At 43.3% G+C, this 23682-nt stretch overlaps 4 protein-coding genes across 5 annotated transcripts; 2 read left to right on the top strand and 2 right to left on the bottom strand.

Moving 5' to 3' along the window:
- Positions 1–333: 333 nt before the first annotated feature.
- zgc:109986 (uncharacterized protein LOC553566 homolog) lies at positions 334–2589 on the bottom strand. Its single transcript, XM_035532614.1, has 8 exons — positions 2437–2589; positions 2023–2144; positions 1801–1939; positions 1581–1702; positions 1277–1387; positions 1053–1159; positions 788–887; positions 334–585 (listed from the first exon to the last, which is right to left on the bottom strand). The coding sequence occupies exons 1-8, from the start codon at positions 2531–2533 to the stop codon at positions 469–471; spliced, it is 915 nt and encodes a 304-aa protein (XP_035388507.1). The 5' UTR covers positions 2534–2589; the 3' UTR covers positions 334–468.
- A 438-nt stretch (positions 2590–3027) lies between these two features.
- On the top strand, positions 3028–8543 carry srp54 (signal recognition particle 54). The gene is made up of 17 exons (XM_027013190.2): positions 3028–3199; positions 3658–3766; positions 3878–3979; positions 4091–4182; positions 4289–4373; positions 4702–4806; positions 5015–5081; positions 5158–5215; positions 5321–5471; positions 5575–5723; positions 5810–5910; positions 5998–6084; positions 6315–6388; positions 6539–6647; positions 6794–6964; positions 7106–7201; positions 7404–8543. The coding sequence occupies exons 3-17, from the start codon at positions 3902–3904 to the stop codon at positions 7493–7495; spliced, it is 1515 nt and encodes a 504-aa protein (XP_026868991.1). The 5' UTR covers positions 3028–3199; positions 3658–3766; positions 3878–3901; the 3' UTR covers positions 7496–8543.
- A 276-nt stretch (positions 8544–8819) lies between these two features.
- On the top strand, positions 8820–23591 carry sec23a (Sec23 homolog A, coat complex II component). 2 transcript variants are annotated; one of them, XM_027013184.2, is made up of 20 exons: positions 8820–8947; positions 9851–10086; positions 10293–10350; positions 10477–10563; positions 10749–10985; positions 11447–11532; positions 12458–12602; positions 12797–12955; positions 13978–14093; positions 14260–14383; positions 14475–14555; positions 14693–14782; positions 18476–18582; positions 19072–19225; positions 19386–19463; positions 19592–19753; positions 21788–21874; positions 22107–22262; positions 22572–22637; positions 22793–23591. In XM_027013184.2, the coding sequence occupies exons 2-20, from the start codon at positions 9866–9868 to the stop codon at positions 22880–22882; spliced, it is 2304 nt and encodes a 767-aa protein (XP_026868985.1). In that variant the 5' UTR covers positions 8820–8947; positions 9851–9865; the 3' UTR covers positions 22883–23591. The 2 variants fall into 2 exon arrangements, with proteins under 2 accessions (XP_026868985.1, XP_026868983.1); XM_027013182.2 differs by having other exon boundaries at positions 8820–8943.
- LOC113579347 (adenosine receptor A3) lies at positions 14793–18467 on the bottom strand. Its single transcript, XM_027013202.2, has one exon. It carries the CDS (start codon positions 17638–17640, stop codon positions 16837–16839), a length of 804 nt encoding a protein of 267 aa, XP_026869003.2. The 5' UTR covers positions 17641–18467; the 3' UTR covers positions 14793–16836.
- Positions 23592–23682: the final 91 nt, after the last annotated feature.

A 23682-nucleotide genomic window follows, 5' to 3' on the forward strand; every position in this document is an offset into this window, starting at 1 on the left:
GTACTGGAGTTGAGAAGTCTTCAGACTTTGAGAAGTAAGATGTTGTTATTTGAACCCAGAGTTAAGGAATTAACAGGTCTGGATTTTAAAATAATAAGCATTATGTCTACAAACGAAACCATAATGATCAAGCAGTGAAAATTTAAAGATCTTAAGATCTTTGCTCCACTCAGAATGTGGAGCTGAAAAACAAAAATATCTGTTCAGGGTCAATATTAAATTGTTTTAAATATTTACAGGAGAGACTTGTTTCACTTTTAAACACCCACTACATAAATTGCCTGTTGGTTATTTTAAACAAATGTTTCTCCATATTGTCAAATGCTCAAAAGATATAGAACTCATATTTATTTGTTGATAGCTCTTATTCAAACATGAAAATGTAGTAACAACATTATAAGTCACAGTCTGTTTCCAAGAAATCATACTCTTCCTAGGAGTCCTCACTGAATGTTTTCTTTGTTTAGATCATAGTACCATGTAGAGATGTATTTGTTTGATAGAATCTGGGTCTGCATCACCTTGCAGATATGCACTATAATTAAGTGACACTTCCTGCAACCAGTAGCCAATGGTTGATGCTGCCTGAAAAACAAAGGAAATTATTCAAGAGAAAACATGTCTACATATTTTACACTTTGTGTAAGTCAATCAGTTCTTAGCATAATTGCATCCCCATTAAAACTTTGTAGTTCAAACATTAAAATCAGTGACATTTCCTACAGTTGGGGTAATGATGCTAATATGGGGATGTGTTATTACAGACTTAAACATTCATGCTACTCACACTGGTTTCTTGCAGTGACATGAGAGATTCCTGAATGCTGGGAACAGTTACCAACAGTGCACCTTTCTTCCTAAAATTTTGGCTGATAAACTGCCAGGCTCTAAAAAAAAATCATAAAATGTAGCCTGATTTTTAATTGATAATTAATTAATTATAGTGGATATTTGAGTATATAATGTAAATTTTGAATATGCTCAAATTTAAACTAGAGACATTTTCAAGAATAATGCTGCATTTAAGGCCTAATTATTTTATCGTGTCTTACCTTACTTGGTCTTTGGGCTCAATAAAGTACTCAAAGACATTGTTCATTATCAACACATCTGAGTTTTGCACTAAGGCTGCCTGTGAGCAAATATTGGCATGGATCACCTGTAAAAGGCATGGATCAAAAAAAAAAAAAAAAAAAAAAAAAAAAAAAAAAAAAAAAAGATCAAGGCATGTCAATGGTAGCACTGATGATCACATGACCAGTGAACGGTCTTATACCTGAACTCTGTCACTAAAGCCATACTTCTCCACAGTCATTGTCTGAAGCTTGACAAACTCTTCATTTATTTCAACCCCAACAAGTTGTGCTGCTGCACTGTAGAGGAAGCCCTGTTGCATAAAAAGATCATCAATACAGGTTGCATGGTTCATGGACAGTGAAACAATCATAATGACTCAATACATAATAATGTTCATATAGTCTGTTTGTTGTCTACTCTAACATCATGTAATCTATATAGAAACCAAAATGAACATTCTGACATTTACAATAATTAATTCCTTGAACATGCCAGTACATTACCCCATAGAGCACTGTTCCTAACCGGGAACCCACATCCACTACCAACTTTCCTGTCAGGTCTGGGAGAACGTGATAAAATAGGAACTGGAGTTCCGGGATAGAGAAGGAATGCGAGATGAACTCTGCAGGACATGTTAGACTGAGCCTGAAAAACTGCTACAACATTCAATAAATTGAAAAAGCACATAATGACTTTGAGTTTATAAGTGTTTGTATTTACCCAGAGGAGCTGTTCTATGCGATCCACAACTGACACAGTAGTTGCGACTCATCTTACCCTCCTCACAGAGGGAATCTACTGTGTCCTCATCATACAAAAATGCATCCACATGCACAGTAGGGTTAGGGTTCTTCTGGGTCTGCGATTATAAAATTTAATTCATAATCTCCAGTATGAAGATGAAACAACCATTACTCAAACTAAGGGAAGGAAAACACAGACCTTCTGAATGGCCAAGGTCTCTGAAGGAAACACAGCATCCACTGGAAGACAAGATCTGAGGTCCTCTGCAATACTGTGGAGTATAGCTCTTTGATTGTCAACTAAGAAGTCATCAATATCACCTGTAAGAATAAATAACAGCTACAACCAAAATCTGAAACACAACAAGACTGAGGGTGAATATTTAAGCTAATGTGCTTCCTACTATAAAGAATGAAGGCTACACTGTGGGAACGAAAGCGATAAGAGCCACTGACATAATATTTAATCAGGAGTCATTTAGACAATTTAGCTAGTTAACTAGCTACAATACAAGCAACTATCTAGCTCTCCTATCTAGGACAGCTAACCTAACGCTAGCTAGCTAACCTACTAAGTACTCTTGAATAAAACATTAAGGCGTTGATGAATTACCAGAATGTTTCAGCCAGTCTATCAACTTAGCCAGGTCTCGTGATTCAGTTCTGCGCAATATCTGCAGCATTTCATTTTTAGCGTCGTCAAAGTGCATTTTATATTATCTCACATATGTATATTTTTTTGCCTGAAGTTATTGAAACAGTTGCAGGGACGCATGTGTAGTTCGTAGTTCTTTAAAGGGAGGAGTCGAATTTGCTCTTAAGTTTTTAAGGTGTAAGGTGTTTTTTTTTTTAATTTATATTTGTTTGGACATTTTTTGTCATATACATGAAATAACAATTTCGTCCGATTGTTAAAAGGAGCTGCGTTTGTTAGCGTACTGATGTATAATTGATGTGGCAGACCACGGTGTATATTAAACCTGTAATAATGTCTCCTACGTTAGCGCCACCTTAACAACGCGTGCGCATGTGTCGTGGTTCTGACGCTAAAGATTTCCCAAATAAAAACGCAGGCAACGCGAGTGAAAGTGAAATAAACTCATCACATTATTCGCGTTGTATTATGAGTCGGTGAGAAAGAAATATTAGAAAATAGGCTAAACGTTTGCTTGAACTGGTGCGTCAGGTGACTCTAAAATGCCATTTAAGATGATATTGGCCAATGTTCAGTACCGGACTGAACGATGAGGAACAACTGGTCCCAGATCAGTATTAATGTCAAATTCGGCGATATAACCGGAAGTACAATGGTTTTATGGGAGTTTTCTGTGTTCGATGACGTTTTGTTTCTTAGTACCGAAACAGCTGGGTCGAAGGTAAGAAAATTCAAGTGAAATAAATTCCAGAAAACGTTCATTTTTCTATTCGTTAGCAGAGTTGCGTAGTAGCGTATATGTAAGTACAAGAATAGTATTAGTTCGGATCAGCTTCTTTATTCCAACGAGCAAATAGGTAATCCTAGCTAGCTAGCTAGCTAGCTAGCTAGTTTACCCTGAATGGTCATAGGTTAGCTAGGTTAGCTAGCTAAATGTGTGTATAGGTAGTTAACTCTGGTCATCTAGATCCAGTACCGCTGCCCTGCAACGCTTAATGTAAGTTACACTTTAATAATGTACGCTGTCTAGATATCTAGATAAATCGTTTTGTTAACTCGGGGATTTGCAGGTTTTCTTTTTAAACTCCTATCTAGTGGGTCCCAATCAGCCTTAGCTAGCGTGCTGTCTAGTTAAAAGAGCATGTAATGTGTTAATTATTAAATTATTCTTTGTGTTAGGTCAGTTGGCATCATCGTGAATTATTCGCCGTCTTAACTGGGACATTTACACCTAGCCGTTTTCGGGGGGAACCCCCACCTTACTGAAGAGGTCGCATTTACCGAATACGTATGGAAACAGTTCCTTTACTTATATTGTAATCACGTTGTTGTTGTTGTTGTTGTTGTGGTGTATTTAAACCGCTGTGCAGGATATAAATACACTTTCTTCATGTCACAGGTCGCCACCTCTTAAAACGCAAAAATGGTGTTAGCCGACCTGGGGAGGAAAATAACCTCGGCCCTGCGATCTCTCAGCAATGCCACAATTATCAACGAGGAGGTAACGAGCATGATTCATCTTTGTCTGCCACTGTAATTCACAATCTCAGTGCGGCTCCTAGTCTAGGATAATTCAGCAATGTCATTATGAAGGAAACTTGCTCTTCCATAGGTTTTAAATGCTATGCTAAAGGAGGTTTGTGCCGCCTTGCTTGAAGCAGATGTCAACATCAAATTGGTAAAGCAACTCCGAGAGAATGTCAAGTAAGTGTGACTGGGGTCTTCTTTCTGGGGACTGGTTTCAGTGGTAATGGTGGCTGAGTTCTTAATCAATTAAGCTATTTAATCAGCACTATTTAACTGTTCTTAGGGCAGCTATTGATCTGGAGGAGATGGCTTCTGGGCTAAATAAGAGGAGAATGATCCAACACGCTGTTTTCAAGGAGCTTGTCAAGGTTTGTGCTCTTGAGAATAGGGAAGCTAATGTTTTCTGCAATTTATGTCTCACAGTCTAGTATGTTGCCCTATAAGATGTAAACCTTTAAGATGGTCACACTCTCAATTTTACTCCCTTTCTTCAGAGGAAAAACTAAAAGGGCACTTCTTCTTTACTCTTAGCTGTGTTTATGAAATGGTTCAAATTACATGCAATGTGTATATCTGCATTGTTGTTGGCTGTATTTGTTTTTTTTTCAACGTCTATGGGCCTTTGATAGTTTTTATTTTAAGACAACCATATGGAGTAAATGGTCAAAGTTGTCAAACTGAATTTTGTGTTCTTAGCTGGTGGACCCTGGTGTAAAAGCATGGACACCCACAAAAGGAAAAAATAATGTCATCATGTTTGTGGGCCTTCAGGGCAGTGGGAAAACCACAACATGTTCTAAGGTGAGCCAATTCCTTCAGCAACTCATTCCAGTGATTTTTTTTTTATTTTTATTTTTTTATTTATATTGATGATACATTTCAGCAAATTTACTTCCTTTATTTTTAGCACACAGTTTATAGTGTAGCTTTTATGCAAGTAAGAATGAAAAATGACATCATCTAAGTCTGTATGTGAACAACAAACAAACATTTTCTCTGATTTTCTCAGTTGGCATACTACTACCAAAGAAAAGGATGGAAAACATGTTTGATATGTGCTGACACGTTCAGAGCAGGTATGGTTTGTTTCCTTTGCAAGTTTCTGTACAGCAGAACTGCAGTGAAACTAAAAAATACTTTTTCTTTTATTAGGTGCCTTTGATCAACTGAAGCAAAATGCCACAAAAGCCAGAATTCCCTTTTATGGAAGGTAATGCTGTTTTTAGGATTCCATGTTTAGGCATGATGGGGTTTTCCAAGGTAAAATGGTGTCAGTGTCAGCATTATAATGATTTTTAATTGTGTGACCCAATAGTTACACAGAGATGGATCCAGTCATCATTGCTTCTGAGGGTGTTGAAAAATTCAAGTCAGAAAACTTTGAAATAATTATAGTTGACACTAGTGGTCGGCATAAACAAGAAGACTCCCTGTTTGAAGAAATGCTTCAGGTTTCAAATGCTGTGGTAAGTGCATGATGCAGTTGACTTGTTTTCCCAAAGTCTTGTTACATTTTGCAGGTTGGAAGTAATACTGTGTGTTTAATTTGTGCTTTTACTGTTCCCACAGCAACCTGACAACATTGTGTACGTAATGGATGCCTCCATTGGCCAGGCTTGTGAAGCTCAGGCTAAGGCCTTCAAGGATAAGGTAGATGTGGCTTCTGTCATTGTTACCAAGCTTGACGGCCATGCCAAAGGTGGCGGTGCTCTCAGTGCGTAAGTGCATCACTGATCTTTTTGATTAAAATTTGAAATGACCCATTTTAGTATACAAATCCCAATGTATGCTTTAAAATTCCCAGAGTTGCTGCCACAAAGAGCCCTATCATTTTCATCGGCACAGGGGAGCACATTGATGACTTTGAACCTTTTAAAACCCAGCCATTCATAAGCAAACTGCTAGGTATGTATGTTTGTATTTTAATCCTGTTTCTAATAATGTGTGATATTCTTAGATTGTTTTATTATTATTTGGCCCTTGAAATTACAGGTATGGGAGACATCGAGGGATTGATTGACAAGGTGAATGAACTCAAGCTTGATGATAATGAGGAGCTGATTGATAAGCTGAAACATGGTAATTATGGTTATTTTCATCAGTATGTTTTGGGCATGAGATTTCTAGTAAGTGTGTGTGTGTGTGTGTGTGTGTGTGTGTGTGTGTGTGTTTTTTCCCCTCCTCTTCTCTTCAATAGCTAACCTTTTGTTTACACTTATGGAGGGTCCTTTAAAAAAAATCCAATTTGGATTCCACATGCTTGTTGAAGTGTGAATAAATGATCACCATTTTGTCTTCTTGTCTATCAGGCCAGTTCACACTCAGAGACATGTATGAACAGTTTCAGAACATCATGAAAATGGGACCTTTTGGGCAAATCATGGTACGATTAACCTATCCTTTATCCATTTTATATAAAACATTATTGCTTTATAAAGTTGTTTTAAAATATGACTGCTTAATGTTATGCTCTTTCATGTCACTTGTCTGGGCTTGAACATGTTCCTGTTGGGGCTGTTTATGTTGACACTAGGGTATGATCCCAGGCTTTGGAACAGACTTCATGAGCAAAGGCAATGAGCAGGAGTCCATGGCCAGGCTAAAGAAACTCATGACAATAATGGACAGTATGAATGACCAAGGTATGATGAGACAGACACATGCACATATAATGCTCTAAATGGGTTGAAAAGGTTATAAAGTGATTGTTGAACCAGACATCTATCTTGTTTTTAAGCATTTGGGCATCTTTGCATTGTTAATGTGTTTCATTGTTTATACAATGCAGAACTGGACAGCAAAGATGGTGCTAAGCTCTTCAGTAAGCAGCCTAACCGTGTTCAGAGGGTGGCACGGGGCTCTGGCGTAGCCACCAGGGACGTGCAGGAGCTGCTCGCCCAGTACACAAAGTTTGCTCAGATGGTCAAGAAAATGGGTGGAATAAAAGGCTTGTTCAAAGGTGGGCTTTTGAGCTATTATGTTGATTTCTCATGATCACTCATGTGATTTTGAAGGGGACATGCCTTGCTCAGTTAAGTCTGACAGCCATGGACATTTAAATGTATTGTATGCTGATGGATGGCACTGATTTGGTTTGCAGGAGGGGACATGTCCAAAAATGTCAACCCGTCACAGATGGCAAAGTTGAACCAGCAGATGGCGAAGATGATGGACCCAAGAGTGCTTCACCACATGGGTATGCACCACCTCCATACTGAGCATAAATAACAGTACTGATCTGTAGTAATAATGCTGTTTTTTGGGGGGTTTTTTGGTTTTTTTTGGAAAGAAGTCAGCTTTAACATTTCAAAAAAAAATTAAATTATATACTTTATAAATGTTATTTGAATTATGTTGAATTATGGTTGGGTGATTTAGTCTGATTTTTCTTCTCACAGGTGGCATGGCTGGACTACAGTCCATGATGCGGCAGTTTCAGCAAGGAGCCACTGGCAACATGAAGGGAATGATGGGATTCAACAACATGTGACCCTCCAAGCCTTAAACATGAAAAACTGTTTGATGGCTTTAAAGAACGAAAATACCTGAGCAGAGGAAGATTGTGTTCTGCCTCAAAATAATACAGTAATTGATTAAACCATGTAAAATATTCAGAGGCTTATGTATTTATAAAGCCTAGTTTGTTTTTTTTCTGTAGAAGACATTGGCTAATCAGACTGTTTAACTGGAACGTTTGATCAGTGGGAAATGTCATTTTAAAATGTTAGGCTACATTTAAAGCCAACAGTTTTTGTTGTGTAAATCAGGATTTTTTTTTTCCCCAGTTATTGTGCTTGAAAGCAAGCTGTCAGCACGCAGCAGTTTGCTAAATGGAAGCATTTGTATGTTAATGTGGTCTAAATTTTAATTGGCAAAATTTAGTTCCCTGTCATTTTTAGGCTTTGAGAAGGTGAAATGTGTGTAGGAGGTTGTTCTAATTTTAACAGCTTGGTTGTCTAATCAAGCATTGGTTTGTCCTGTACAGGCATGGAGAGAAAGTCAAATCAAGCTGAAGAACTCAAAACTTAATTTCAACCAGGGTGTTTTGGCCCACAGACCTTCATTGGGACATCATGAGCTCCAATGAAGGCCAGTGTGCCGAAATGCATTGGTGGAGATAAAATTTTGATTTCTCCTGTTAACAAGTGTTGCTGGTTTGACTAATTTCAATTTTTCTGCAAGCACTTTGTTGAACAAGCACCTTGTGGGACAGTGAAGGTGCATCAGACCAACTACTAATACTACATGTCATCCTTTTGCAAAACATTGCCAGCCATTGGCAAGTTGCTTTCACCAAATACTAATCCAATGTGAGGAATACAGACAGGCCCGCTGATCTTTTACCTCGGTTGTGATGATGCTTACAGTTAGGAAAGCTACATGGTCATGGTTTGTCCGTTTCCTTTTTTTTCCCCTCAGTTTGCCATAGAAAAAAAAGCTTTGGCTTTGTAGCTGAGACAAAAAGACAGTAGTGGCAGATTAGTATGTGGCAATATTTTTGTCATAATATTATAATAAATTTATATAGCAAGATTTTACCACCTGTTGTTCATTTGTCCAGTTCGTTTGATATCGAGATGTTAATGAGCAAAACAGAGCGCATGAAATTGCTCATAAATAACTGAACAATTTCAGGCTCCAGTAATAATAGCTATATAACATGCAGAAGATTTAGATCACATTTCTCCGTCTTCTGGGTCATTGTGATGGACTATGGCAGTGGTGTCCCTAATCATCTAAAGATGTTTACGTAGTCGGATAAGCACATTAAAGCAATCTGCGGGGGCGTGGTCAGGGGCTGTGTACTCTTTCGACACTGCGTCCTGACGTGGCAGTGCCGCTACGGCCATGTTGAGCGCTACGTCAGCGATCTAATGGGTTCCCTGAGCTTGTGAACAGACCTAGAAAACCCCGTTGAGAAAATCGAAGAGGCTTTAGGTGGGTATGTCAGTTTGGCTTTTAATTATTAGTGTTTTGGCACGACATAAATGCTTGATTAAATGTAACGTCCGTGACGCACCAGGCTGTTTGTCTCAGGGAAATATACTCAGTGGGCGTTTGCCGGCTAGCTAGCTAGTTAGACGCAATCAAAACGAATTCTGCCTTTGCTAGCCGAGTTGGCTTGTTGGCGAAAAAGATGCACAAAACCTGCGGTTAGTGCAAGTCAGCTAACCGGCCATGGGAGTGGTGCTGATGTTAGTAATATGACGTTCTCTCCACAAACTAATTTAAATATCTTACTTCCTACCTAACCTACTTGTTTAGGTAGCCAAGTGAGCCAGCTATACCCCACTTATATTGAGGCAAGTAGTAGCTAGCTAGCAAGTTATTAAACCTTTAATGTAGTGGTAGCGTAGCCACCAAAGAAAAAGACCAATATGAAAATACAAACTTGGACTTTGATGGCCATTGTTTGTCCAGGGTTTTAGGTGGCTAACAAGCTAGTTGGCTATCTGTCTATTTAGGTTCGAGACAAACACTTAATGAGTTGACTGTGTGCTTTTAAAGGTATGGCTAAGGTACTTATGTTATGCTTTTACATAATTAAATCTGTAATGGATCATGCATCATCGAGGAAGGAAATCTCGCTATGCAGCATGTAACTTCATGTTGAGCTTTTTCCTGGCGTCTCTCCAGCTAGCTGCTCTGTGTGCGTGGCATAAGCAATAAATCCAATACATGACTGCTAGCTGTTGATATTTATTACATGTATTTAACAGAAATGGCTTATCTGGTAGCCTTGCACAAATATATTAACTAGATTTAGCTAGCCAGTTGTGTGTAATTGGTGCACAGGGATTCCCAAGATTTCTGAGTTTTCTTTGTACTCTTTCTCACCTCCCAGTTGTTGAAGGGTGCCATGACAACCTTCCCAGAGTTCATTCAGCAGAATGAGGACCGTGATGGGGTGCGCTTCAGCTGGAACGTCTGGCCCTCCAGTCGACTGGAAGCCACGCGTATGGTGGTGCCAGTCGCTTCTCTCTTCACCCCGCTGAAAGAGCGCCCAGATCTTCCCCCAATCCAGTATGAACCAGTGCTGTGCAGCAGAGCCACGTGCCGTGCCGTACTGAATCCTCTATGGTGAGTCGCTTGTCCCAGGGAAATCCTCCTTTATCTGTTCTGTTATATGTTCTCTGTTCTCTCACTTTGTTTTCCATAAATGCTGTGCAGGATGGGTTGGTTTATCAGCAGTGTTATTGTCGTTCAGAGTACAGCTGTGATCACAGCATGTTTGTCTGTAAAATGAACAAGGTGTCTCTTTGTCTTTTTTTTTCTCCCTTAATCAGCCAAGTGGATTACAGAGCCAAACTGTGGGCTTGTAACTTCTGTTATCAGAGAAACCAGGTAAGGACTGTCATAACGAGCACTAATGAAGTTAAACAGCTTTTACAAACCTTTGTGTTTTGTTTTTTTTTGGTTTGTTTTTTTAATACCCCAGTATAATGTATTTTACATTTCAATTTTGACTAGTTCCCATCTACTTATGCTGGAATATCAGAGGTGAATCAACCAGCTGAACTGCTCCCACAGTTTTCCACTATCGAATATGTAGTCCAGGTAAAGCTGTGAAATTGCAAAATCACTAAATATATCTAAAACTAAAAAAACATCAAACATTTATTTAAGAGTACAAGTGTAATGGCTAGTTGGTTTGCACTAAGTTTAGGTTAAAAAAAAAATGTATTTGTAAATAAAATAAAAAAATTGCATTAAAATTGGGTGTACATCTTTTGTGTCCACAGCGAGGTCATCAGATGCCCCTGAACTTCCTGTATGTGGTGGACACGTGTATGGAGGATGAGGACCTGCAGGCTCTGAAAGAGTCTCTGCAGATGTCTTTGAGTCTGCTGCCCCCCACTGCCCTGGTGGGCCTCATCACCTTTGGTCGCATGGTCCAGGTCCATGAGCTGGGCTGTGAGGGCATCTCCAAGAGCTACGTCTTCAGAGGAACCAAAGACCTCAGTGCCAAGCAGCTACAGGTGAGGGCCTTTATCTTGGACAAGGACAGAGTTTGATTGTGTCCAATGGCCTAAATGAAAATGGCACCTCATTTGTTTACTGATAAGGTTTTAATTTCTCAACTGTTTGCTCTTTCTTGTTTATGAACCTTTTACTGGTAAAATGCTATTGGAGTGCACTTTAATTAAATGAATTTTAATGTGGTCTAATGGCAAAGAAGCTGATGTGATTCAAAAAGGTATACGCTAAATACAAGCTAATAGAAGTATCCAGTTTGGAAATGTATATGAACTGGACCAACCGTGCGATTGCTTTTTGGACTTGGGCAGGATTAGGACAAGGCAGAACACAGCAGATTAGCAGTGAATTTGTCAACTTGTGTATTTACTCCTCACTGACATGGCATACGGACGGCCCTGCTGAAATGTCCACGTTGTTGGCTAGAGCAGTCCTAAATGCTTTGAATCCCTGTGGTGTGCAGGAGATGCTTGGGTTGACCAAACCCACTGCAGCCCAGGCAGGTCGGGGCCAGCAGCAGCAGCAGCAGCCTGCTCTGCCCTCAAACAGGTACGTTTTCTTGTTTGTGTTTGTTTCTCATTATCTATTGGATTTTGCTGACAGTCACTGAGGTCTTCATTCAGTTCTCTGGTCATTTGAGGCCAAAGCTTTGTAAGATTTGGCCAGTATTAGATTGTGTCCATCACTATTGTTGAACTTGCAAGCACTGTTTTTCGTGATGCACAGTTTGTGTTTGGTTTATGCTGTCATGATTGTTAGCACTGATCTCTTCGATACATTAAATAGTTTTGCAGTTTTTGTGAGATGCAAAAACTGCACCTGCAACCATGCAGTTTGCTGCATGCTGTTTTGGTAAAGTCACATACCAAAGTGCTGCCTTACACCTCTTACAGCTGCAGCAGGCTGATCATTGGCATTTAGCCTAGTTCGACGCAAATGCATAGCAACTTTTTGTAACTGGTGGTTATTCTTCACTTGTTTCCATGACTGGGTCCACCACTGGGTTATTCAGAGTGGCTTATTGAAAGTCTAGACAGTAGGTGACACTGTTGTGCCGGCATACAATTGTTCTATGCATCATAATGGCAGCATGTTATGCAGAGTAAGTGATGGGCTTAAGGTTTATATCTCAGTAGTAATGGTTGCAATTATGTAAGACATACATGTACACCAATTATTTAACACTGTTCAAAACTGTGTGTGTGTGAGTTGAAGAGAGCAGATATCTGCATTGTCTCTTAAAATTGATGTTTCTTCCACCGTGGACATTTTTGTGTGTTGGGTCGACAGATTTGAAGTTTTCTGAAAGCCCAGGCATTGGAGAACAAACAGTTCTGCATTTGGTGCAGGCTAAAGCTAATCACTAGTTCATCTGCGCTTGTTCCCAAATATTTAGCCGTGTGTTTCCGTAGAATGTTTCTTTGCTTACAGCTTGGTGAAATCTAAATGAAAATATATTGTTACATTTTCCCAGATTCCTACAACCCGTGCAGAAGATTGATATGAACCTGACTGATCTCTTGGGAGAGCTGCAGAGGGACCCCTGGCCCGTCACCCAGGGCAAACGTTCGCTCCGATCACTAGGCGTCGCTATGTCCATAGCTGTCGGATTGCTGGAGGTACAAAGGGCTGCTGGCTTTATATGGCCTCCACAGTACCTAACCCTACATTAGATACTACAAAAACAGTAGTGATGTGTGGATTACTTTTTTACCTGTACTTTATATAGCCTTTACAGTGTTTATGGTGGTGGTTTCACACCTGCATTTGTTTTTTGATCATTCATACAAGCGTACCTCCTCTCTCTTGATAGTGCACCTTCCCTAACACGGGGGCGCGGATCATGACCTTCATCGGTGGTCCAGCCACCCAGGGCCCTGGCATGGTGGTGGGGGACGAGCTGAAGACACCTATCCGTTCTTGGCACGACATAGAGAAAGACAACGCAAAGTTCATGAAGAAAGCCACTAAAGTAGGTGAACTGCTGACTGGTGTGTGTTTTTCTGTATGTCACTTGCAGTATAAAAGCACTGAATGTAAATGGATTAACAGCAGCATTTAGGATTATAAATGAGCTTCAGGTCCCTTGGTATAATTTTACTATTAAAATGATCAACTTGGTTAAGGTTAAACATATTATATCTAGCCTGTAGACAAGGCAATTTGCAAACTTAAATCTAAATGTATTACAGTGGGTTTTGAAAAATGCAAATTTGGGTACTTGAAACTAGTTTGTTGAACTGGAATACTTGTTAACTCCACAACCTTCTAATGTTATATTTAGGTTTGGTTTAAACCTAAATAGAATTTGTTTTTTATATGCTTTGCCAAGACTGGAAAAGCTTTGACTCTCAAATGCATGGCAGTGCCATGTTTCTTAGTGTTATAGGCTGTCTAATTTGGTGGACAATTCTTCAAAAGTGAATTGTAATGGCTTGATCCATTTAAAGTGGCTCACTCTTGAGTATACTCTGGGTCAATAGTTATTTCCCTCAGAGCTTTCTAGAGCTTTAGAGTTTTTAAAATGCTCAAAGTACCAGTTAAGGATGATTTTTAAGAAATCAGTTGATGTCTATATGTACCTTGGCTTTAGTGGTATGTTGGCCAGTGTTTATTTAGATTTTTAAAATTTTTTATTATTATTGGGTGATTTAATTTGGTTCATTGATTTTTATTAATTTTTTTGGGGGGGGGGGGGGTGTATTTCAGTGGTGGTCTTTTGATAACTCTCTGATAGTTATAAAAGTTCAGATTTGAAAAGTAAAACCCCCACCACATTTTGTACCACTAATAATTTCACCTGCTGCCTTGAGAGAATGACCAAGTCAGGCCAATTAGACAAAAGTGTTGGAAGGCTTTTCTACTGTCTGAACCTGAGCTGTCCACTTCTGACCTACAAGAGGATTAACAGCTTGAGAGCAAGTATTTCATCTACAAGACAATGTGAAGTGTTGATGCCTGTGAGCTTAAAGAAATGCCATTGTTGCTTTTTAGCATTACGAGGCTTTGGCCGGCCGAGCTGCAGCCAACGGGCACATCATTGACATCTACGCCTGTGCGCTGGACCAGACAGGACTAGCAGAAATGAAGTGCTGCACCAACCACACAGGGTGAGGAACTCGGTGTATACATCTGCATTGCCGGTGTTAACATCATGTCAGGCTCCAGCAGGAGCTGGTCTTGTTGACTTGGACTGCAAGTATCACCTCTGCAGTGGTGGTGGTGATCTGAATGTAAAAAAAAAACCACCTCTCTGTTCTGGCTGGGCACTGCAAGGGGTTACATGGTGATGGCAGACTCCTTCAACACGTCCCTGTTCAAACAGACCTTCCAGAGGGTTTTCACGAAGGATGTGCAGGGTGCTTTCAAGATGGCTTTTGCTGGAACTCTAGAGATTAAGGTGGCGCTTTACACTTTAATTTCAGCCACTCTATGCTTTACCCAGGTAAACGAGACCGTACAAATAAGACCTTTTGTTGTTGATGTTTCAGACGTCAAGAGAGATTAAGATATCTGGAGCCATTGGCCCGTGTGTCTCCCTAAATGCCAAGGGACCTTCTGTATCAGAAAATGTGAGTTACACTTCAGTCATGCATTTGACATGCCGGTTGTTTTAAATGTGATCTTGCTCCCTCCCAGATGTCTGATACTAGATCTTTGCTGAAACATGCATAATCATCATATACTCCCCTGTGGCCACTTATTTCAGGAAATAGGAACAGGTGGTACCTGTCAGTGGAAGATCTGTGGCCTGGACCCCAACACCACGCTGGCTGTTTACTTTGAGGTGGTTAATCAGGTATGAATGTGTGGGCAACACTTCTGACTCAGAGATGCCTCACTAGACCATGGGCTTCCGTCATTGCGTTTGATGTGATGTGTCATAACCGGCCTCACTGGAAATTGAGGAGCTGCTGACAGCTTCTTGCCATGATTGCTTGCCATTTCGGAATGCCTAAGTAAAGCTTTAAACGGAATGCTGAGGGGGACAAATCAAAGGCAGTGCTGGCATATTTCAGATGTTGGGTATGATATTAACCAGCAAATTCACTAGAGGGCACTTTTCCTTTGTGAAATAGGCATTTGATTAAAGCTGCAACGTGAAGTGGTAGCAATCGCTATTTTATTTTTGGGATATTCTATATCTAGTCTCAGGTTGCATGTATCTTTTTCATTTATACCCTTCATAATTTGAAAGTGGCATGTATACACACACACACATGGTTTCTTTCTTTGTAATCTTTGCCCAGTTCATTCTGGTTGGGTCATCAGTAATGCTGTAATGATTTAGTTTTATTCTTGGTAACATTTGGTACGTACCTAGGTTTGCTCATGAAAGTTAAAGTGTCAGAAATGCTTCATTCTACAAAAAAATCCGTTCAGTAATGGCTTTGAAAATGTTTGTCAGCAAGGCACCAATTAGTGTGACGTATAAAACTCCGAAAATGTATTTGACTAACTTTAAAAAAAAAAAAAAGTGTGGAAAGAAAAGTTTGCCATGCAGTGTTCTTTTACAACACATTGATGTATTTGTGAAGGAAACGACTGCAACATGTTCCTGGAAATGCTCAGTATGGGATCCACTCCAGAAAGGCTTCTTGTATGTGTTCATCACAACATCTGAAATCCATTTCCATCCGGAGTGAGCCAAAGGAGGCACGTTTACTCTCGTCAGTCCCCCAAGGCCCGGCTGCTTCCTGCTGTTGCCATGGGCGGCTGTTGCGTGCATCTCTGTGGCATGTCTCCCCATGCTCTTCATATCATTCCTGCACCGGGCAGAGGTGAGAGGGGCCTCGTGTTTCAGCTCCTCTGCGGCTCTTGCAGGGCCTCTGTGTGCGTGTGGGGTGCTGGCGCAGCACCGGCCTCTGAGGAGGGGCGGCCAGGAGTCCCGCCGGCCGCCTGCGCCGCCGCGTGCTTGGGGAGGGAGCTCTGGCGCACGCGCTCAAACGTCTGGCGGAGTTTGCTCGCGCTCCTGCGTAGAGCAGCTCTGTACCTCCTGCCAGAATCAAACAAGGTCATGATTAAACACCTACCCGCCCACGCGTATACACACTCGCTCAGCCTGTTCTCTCGTCCCTCGACTGCTTAGCAACAGCAGGGTTTCCTCTGCACTGTCGTCTGCTTAGCTATGGCATCTCTCTTTCTCTCTGTCCTTGTATACCGCCCTCTCTCTGGTTGTGTTTGACTGCAAACGGTCGCGGTTGCTTACGTCTGGGTCATGGAGATGATCCACGGGTTGAGTGCGGCGGTGAACAGTACCAGCCAGGTGGCCAGGGCACAGGCAGACGGAGGACTCTCTCTCCCAGTCAAGGTCTCATAGAAGCAGATGGTGATGTATGGAAGCCAACAGATCAGCAGACACACTGTAGAGAGAGACACATGCATGCACAGTCATCTGATTTGCTAATGATTAAAGGCAGGACATATTTGATTAGATGTGGGAGGATATTATGTTACTCTCACAAATGCTGCCTGACTTGGTATTATTAGTTACCATGTGAGATATCCCTGCCTTTGTTAGCTTTCCCCTGTGGTCTCTGGAAGATGTATTCACAGGTAGCTGGCTTATAAATTTGTTTTCAAGCTTCCAGAATAGAAGAAGAATGGACCAATCCATTTTTGGAGAACGTATTTAACTTTCCCATTTAATTATTTCTAGGGTCTTATCAGCTTTGACAGGCAACAGCGAGTTAGGGGGAACATTACATTTGCTATTGAATTGCTAATGTCATTTTTCAAAGCAACACGCACACCCCCATTTGTCAGGACTGAATGTGGATGTTCTTGTAGGCAAGAGATAATGTCACTGAGGTAATCAACATGAAGCAGCAATGCAAAGCACTTTGGTAATGATCAAACCGCTCCAATAAAGCAGCCTTGCCCTGTAATCTGGCCTCGCTTTCCACCCGGCTTACCTATGGTCGTCACCATGACGATGGAGCTCCTGAAGTAGTTACTGGCAGGCACATAAAAACAGTGATTCTCGTTGCAAACAAAAGTTCCACGCCGTACCTGGTTCCTGGCCACGTACACTATATATCCGTACATGGCGCACATTGCCAGGATGGGCACGATGATTCCCACCACCATGAAGAGCATGTTGAAGGCAGTGGTGGCAGGCTTGAAGCTGGGTGCACACAGGAACCTGCTGCCACTGTAGGTGTAGCTGCCGAAGCCCAGCAGAGGCAGCGCTGCGTTGAGGAGGGCGTAGAGCCACACCGCAGCCAGGATCACCCTGGTCCTGGGGGCCGTGAAGGCGCTGGCATAGCTGAGAGCGAAACAGATCTCGGCAAACTTGTCGATGGTGGCCCAGGCGAGCGAGTGCACGGAGGCGAGCTGCAGCAGCAGGAATAGGAAGGCGCTGCCCTGGCACAGGGCACTGGCACTGGCATAGCCCACCGGCTGGAACAGGCTGTTGTGGGCCGCGAAGGGGATGGTGGAGAGGCCGAGGGCCAGGTCGCACAGGCTGAAGCTCACTGTCAACAGCCACGTCTCCGTCTGCAGGCCGCGGTTGAGCAGCAGCACCGAGAGCAGCAGGACGTTGCCGCACACGGAGCAGACGCTGGACGCGATCATCAGCGCGGCATAAGCCACCGCCGTGCCCTGCATCCTGTGCTCCCTCTTCCCGGGCTTGCGGCCACCACTGAGCGCAGGCATTCAAAGCAGCCGGTCTGCTGTGCTCGCAGCCGGGGTGCACGGGCTCAGACGCAGCCGGCCTGTGGAAGGGAGCGTGTGCCAGGGCTCCAAAGAGCTGCAGGCTGTTCTTCAGGTGCGCACCTCCTGCGGTGCCTTCCAAGTGCCTGCTTCAATACAGACACTCGCCTTTACTCCATGCTAATCTCTCCTGGGAGCAGCAGCTTGAGGCTCCTCCCCCTACCTGCCTTCCCAAACACAAACAAAGCCAGACTGAGGAACAAAACTATGTGATCAGCAGTCACTTTTAGTGGAGTAAATAAAGTGCCTAACCTTTTATAGAGGACAGATGCTGTACCCACAGCCTGTGGATAACACCTGTAACTGGGCAGGTCTGTAAACAAGAACCTGGAGATTTAATATCCTCTCTTGTAGTTGCTGCAGGCTGCTGAGTTAATGAGCCATTCTGAACTGCAGTGCTGTTGGGGTAATTGGCAAGTAGCATGACTCCTAAAGCACCTTAAGCCTTAATCGTTAATTATGACTTCACTAAGCCTAAGCCTCCTTTCCAATTATATTCTGTTTTTTTCCCTTCTTGTACCCTGCAATGTGCCTCCTTTCTTTTTAAGGGTGGATTTGCAAAACCTTGCTGACAGACAATGAAACAGCTACTTCAGCACCACATCAACGGAGTTCACACACTATAATCGAAAGCTGCCGTTGCCATCAGTGTTTCCAGCAGCATCCCAACTAGCAGTTCTGAGCCATGTGGAATGCAGTGCGCCAAGCCCTGCAGCTCTATTGATATTCTAAAAAGCTGGCGGGACTGTTAAGATGACTGTGTGTGTTTCTTCGGCAGCACAATGCTCCGATCCCACAGGGCGGTCGAGGGGCGGTGCAGTACGTGACCCAGTATCAGCACTCCAGTGGACAGAGGCGCATCAGGGTCACCACCGTCGCCCGGAAGTCAGTTCTTCCTGCATTCGTAAATTCCGCAAACCAGCCTTGGTCTTTCTGCCTCGCCATCTAAAACGCATGCTCCAGTTAATTTTAAGCTACTTGCAAGCATGAGTAGAATTAACTTTGAAACAACATAATTTACCTTTGAGAGCATTCCAGAAAAATGTTGTGTAAAACTGTGTTTTAGATGAATGGAGAGAATGTATGGAGATCTCTGTTGTTGACGTGTGGCATTTGTTTGAGTCTGGAAAGCTTTGCATAACCAAACTTTTGGCTTCTATTTAAAAGATGCTCCCTAAGCAGTGGTTTCTGCTACCATCATTTACATTATCCCCCTGTTGTTGTTTACATGTTCAGCGTGCAGACAGAGGTATATACGGATCGATAGACTTTGACTGATGGGGTGTGTATGTGTGTGCAGGTGCATGTTCATCTGTGTATGTGTGTGTGAAGATCGGTGAGTTTTGACGTGCTGGTTCTCCTCCTCTTCCTCAGCTGGGCGGATGCTCAGACGCAGATCCAGAACATTGCTGCGTCCTTCGACCAGGAGGCTGCTGCCATTCTCATGGCCCGCCTGGCGGTGCACAGAGCTGAATCTGAGGAGGGGCCCGATGTCCTGCGCTGGCTCGACAGACAGCTTATCCGCCTGGTGAGGACAGACTGCCCTCTCTCATTGCCACTGGCACAGTCAGCGAAGCATTCGGAGATGTTCTTCTCATAACCTCACATCACTGCTCATCCTTAAGCCCTGGTTTCCCACAGCTATTTCAAGATCTGTCACAGAATATATTGTATTTTTTGTTTTTCAGTGCCAGAAATTTGGAGATTATCACAAAGACGACCCCAACTCGTTCCGCTTCTCTGAGACTTTCTCCCTGTATCCACAGGTTAGAACACATACCATCACACTGAGTGCCTGTCAAATGCTGCAAATATCTGACCAGCACATCACTGCTAAGGCTGCATACGGCTGACTTTTGTGGTTGGTTGTTTTTTTTTTTTTGTTTATTGATAGTTCATGTTTCATCTGAGGAGATCACCATTCCTCCAAGTGTTCAACAACAGTCCAGATGAGAGCTCCTACTACAGACACCATTTTATGAGACAGGACCTGACTCAGTCCCTCATCATGATTCAGCCCATCCTGTATGCCTACTCCTTCAACGGGCCACCAGAGGTAAACCTGCCCTCGCTCCACACCGTTCATGGAGCTATCTGTATACCTGCCCTCGCTCCACACCGTTCATGGAGCTATCTGTATACCTGCCCTCGCCCCACACCGTTCATGGAGCTATCTGTACACCCGCCCTCGCTCCACACCGTTCATGGAGCTATCTGTATACCTGCCCTCGCCCCACACCGTTCATGGAGCTATCTGTATACCTGCCCTCGCCCCACACCGTTCATGGAGCTATCTGTACACCTGCCCTCGCCCCACACCGTTCATGGAGCTATCTGTATACCTGCCCTCGCCCCACACCGTTCATGGAGCTATCTGTACACCTGCCCTCGCCCCACACCGTTCATGGAGCTATCTGTATACCTGCCCTCGCCCCACACCGTTCATGGAGCTATCTGTACACCTGCCCTCAACCCACACTGTATGTAGCTATTTATACAACTTGCATTTTAAGATCATGCCTTTATGTTGTTGTAATATTTAAAGTTGTTTACAGAAATTGTGCATGTGCATGTGTACATGCGCCCCTTCCAGCAGTGAAAAGCTCTAAGATATTGTGTTTATTTGACCACTATATTTGAGGTGTGATTTTTATTGTTTTTTTTTAATTATTATTTATTTATTTATTTTTAAATTTCCTTAGCACACTGCAGTAATTGCCTACCTTATGAGTCTTTATGTGAGTTGGACACACTGATGCCTATATTGGCCTGTAGCTGGTGAGTTAGTATCTGCATGTAGCTGAGAACTGCAGTGCAACAGTCACATGTGCCCCACTGAAGGGCCTAATAAAGCAGTTTTTAAATAGATTTTGTATGGCAGCCCTGCATATAGTAAAGGTTATTCATTATCTCTGTTGTGATACTGCAGTCTGTTCCAAAAGTCATGTGGTGTGTTCTGATGTAAAACGTGAAATGCAGTGTCATGGTGATAATAGATCTTAAATCCCCTGCCCTATGTCCCATGACAGATTATTGACCTATGTGTCTCTTAACAAATGATAGTGAGCTGTACTTGTATTTAATTAGCTGAGAGTGTGTGTGCGTGCGTGTGTGCACGAGCGCGCGGTCATAATTGCAATCCCCATGTCCTATTCTTGCTGAAGGGTGTAATCTTCCCAGTTGAGGCTGGCAGCAGGACCTCTAAATAATGGCTGCTTGAGGTCTCCCGTGTGACACGTGAAAGCAGTGGGTATGATGCAGACGGGTGTCCTATGGCTGGCATCTTCCCAGCTGTGCTGCACATTGTGCTTTTGCCACAGGGGAAGAAGCAGGTGGCAGGAAGACAGTGATGTAGTCATGCCGCCCAGGCTGAATACAGTGCAGGAAGAGTGGGCCACTACACACTACCCGGGCAGAACACAGGGCAGGAAGAGTGGGCCACTACACACTACCCGGGCAGAACACAGGGCAGGAAGAGTGGGCCACTACACACTACCCGGGCAGAACACAGGGCAGGAAGAGTGGGCCACTACACACTACCCGGGCAGAACACAGGGCAGGAAGAGTGGGCCACTACACACTACCCGGGCAGAACACAGGGCAGGAAGAGTGGGCCACTACACACTACCCGGGCAGAACACAGGGCAGGAAGAGTGGGCCACTACACACTACCCGGGCAGAACACAGGGCAGGAAGAGTGGGCCACTACACACTGCCGCTTGGTCGCGGGGATGGGTGGGAGGTGACGCTGAAGCCTAGCAAACACACATTCAGAAATGGTTACAGGATGGCGACTGGTTTAATGGCCCATGTTTATAGGACATGTGAGGAGACGTGGGAGCCCTGCCTGCACATTTACCTGTGCATTAGCACTGGTACGGGTCTACGCCATCATGACTTTTGATGTGAGGAGGATTGGAACTGCAGGCGTTTGAGCCTAAAGTACTTTTAATGGAGGGTTTTGTCTGTCAGCTCTGGCTCTCTCTTGAGGCCACCGTATGAAAGTGTGAAAAAGTCAGTCACAGCCACAGCACGTTGGCGTGCGGAAGGGAACTACCGAGTCACAGCACTGCTCTCCTCCCCCGCACAGCCCGTCCTGCTGGACAGCAGCAGTATCCTGCCTGACCGCATCCTGCTGATGGACACATTCTTCCAAATCCTCATCTACCACGGAGAGGTGAGCGGAACTCCCCACGCCTGGCCTGGAGCTGCACTCCAGTACAGGTGGAATGGAGTCTGCACCCCTGCACAGACAAATGGGAGGAATCCTTTCACAAGCAAACACTCAAGTGTTTGTTGATGTTTCTTAATGTGGTGTTACCATATTTCATTTTGCATACCAAAAACTGCTGAGAAGTTTCCTTACACTCATGCTTATGTGGAGTCTCAGATTGCTGTCTTTGCTGTAGACGGTGGCCCAGTGGCGGAAGGCTGGCTACCAGGACATGCCTGAGTATGAGAACTTCCGGCACCTGCTGCAGGCTCCGGTGGATGACGCACAGGAGATACTGCACACACGCTTCCCCATGCCACGCTACATCGACACTGAGCACGGCGGCAGCCAGGTAAACCCACGCTCACCCCCTCTCCTCAGCCAGGTAAACCTGCTCTCGGCCATGAGAGAAGCAGATGGACTAAACCGAACTGAGAGCAGATTGGAGTAACTGCTTCTCTGGGAGTTGACGAACAGGCTGTAAATCATTAAATAGAGATTCTCTTTAATCAGGCCAGAGGTTAACGGCTCATGCAGTGGACTGAGCTGTTCTGCATCTGTTCACTGTACTCTCTGTTGAAATACCACCTCATCCTGAGGTCTGCTGATTGGTTGATGGTTTTTTTTGTCTTCCCCTCCCCCCACCCACTCTCCACACTAGGCTCGCTTCCTGCTGTCCAAAGTCAACCCCTCTCAGACCCACAATAACATGTATGCCTGGGGCCAGGTGAGTGTATCGGGCACAGTTTCATTCATTGTACCTGTGCCTACATAGGTGTGTTGCCTAAAAACACATTTAATCACTAGACCTTTTGGTGGTCTTGTATCTAGGTCTTGTCTTCTCATGCTTCTTGTATTCTAAATGTCTGTGTTTGTGTGCAGGAGTCTGGCGCGCCCATTCTAACAGATGATGTGAGTCTGCAGGTGTTTATGGATCATCTGAAAAAGCTAGCTGTGTCTAGTGCTGCCTAGGTGCTTCTTTAGGCCCCTCCACCCCTCCACCCAGTATCCTTCGCCCCTCCTACATCAGCCAAGTAATGTTGGGCAACCCTCAGAGAACCACAGCAGGACTGGCTTCTGGCCTGTCCACTTTTATACGACATTTCTGCTGCACCCAGGTCCGTTGTACAAGACCGTTTCTGTGCTGAGACTAATGTAAGAATGTCTCTGCCCAGACACTGAATCAGTCCTCATGAGTGAACTCAGTTGATTAAATATAACAGGTGCGTCTCCTTTTCATAACACTAAGCGTGAATTTTGTCGCAGGTATTCAGTAAGACACTAATGGCAGTAGAGATATGTTTGATATATTTATGCTGGCAAGTTTCATTTGACATCAGTAATAAGATCCATATTAAACAATGAGGGGGTGTTCAGTATTAAAGTTTCCCTCCAACTGAGCTAGATTGTTTTGCTAAATATAGTAATGCTTTCGGGAGCTTCATGGCTGCCTCATGCCCCCATCTCAAGATCCCTCTAATTCTGTGAAATAGTCTTCCATTCTGGTCCATACCATGGTCTCCATGTGATGCAGGAATGAAAAGTTCTGGCTGTGAACATGCAGGCCTGCGGAATATTAAATCTGCCTTAGTCGCTGATGTTCTGCTAGTTGTGTCTCATTTCTAACAGTATTATAGAATAATGTACCCCATATTTCTAATAAAACTGATCCATCACCACATCTACTCTTGTGTATTTATTTAATCAAACAGAATATGCCCCACTAGCCAGTATAGAGGTTACAGCAACATGGTTTTTGTCTAATTATCTCA

Source organism: Electrophorus electricus, chromosome 13 (genome assembly GCF_013358815.1).
Source record: "Electrophorus electricus isolate fEleEle1 chromosome 13, fEleEle1.pri, whole genome shotgun sequence".
Classification (NCBI taxonomy): Eukaryota; Metazoa; Chordata; class Actinopteri; order Gymnotiformes; family Gymnotidae; genus Electrophorus; species Electrophorus electricus.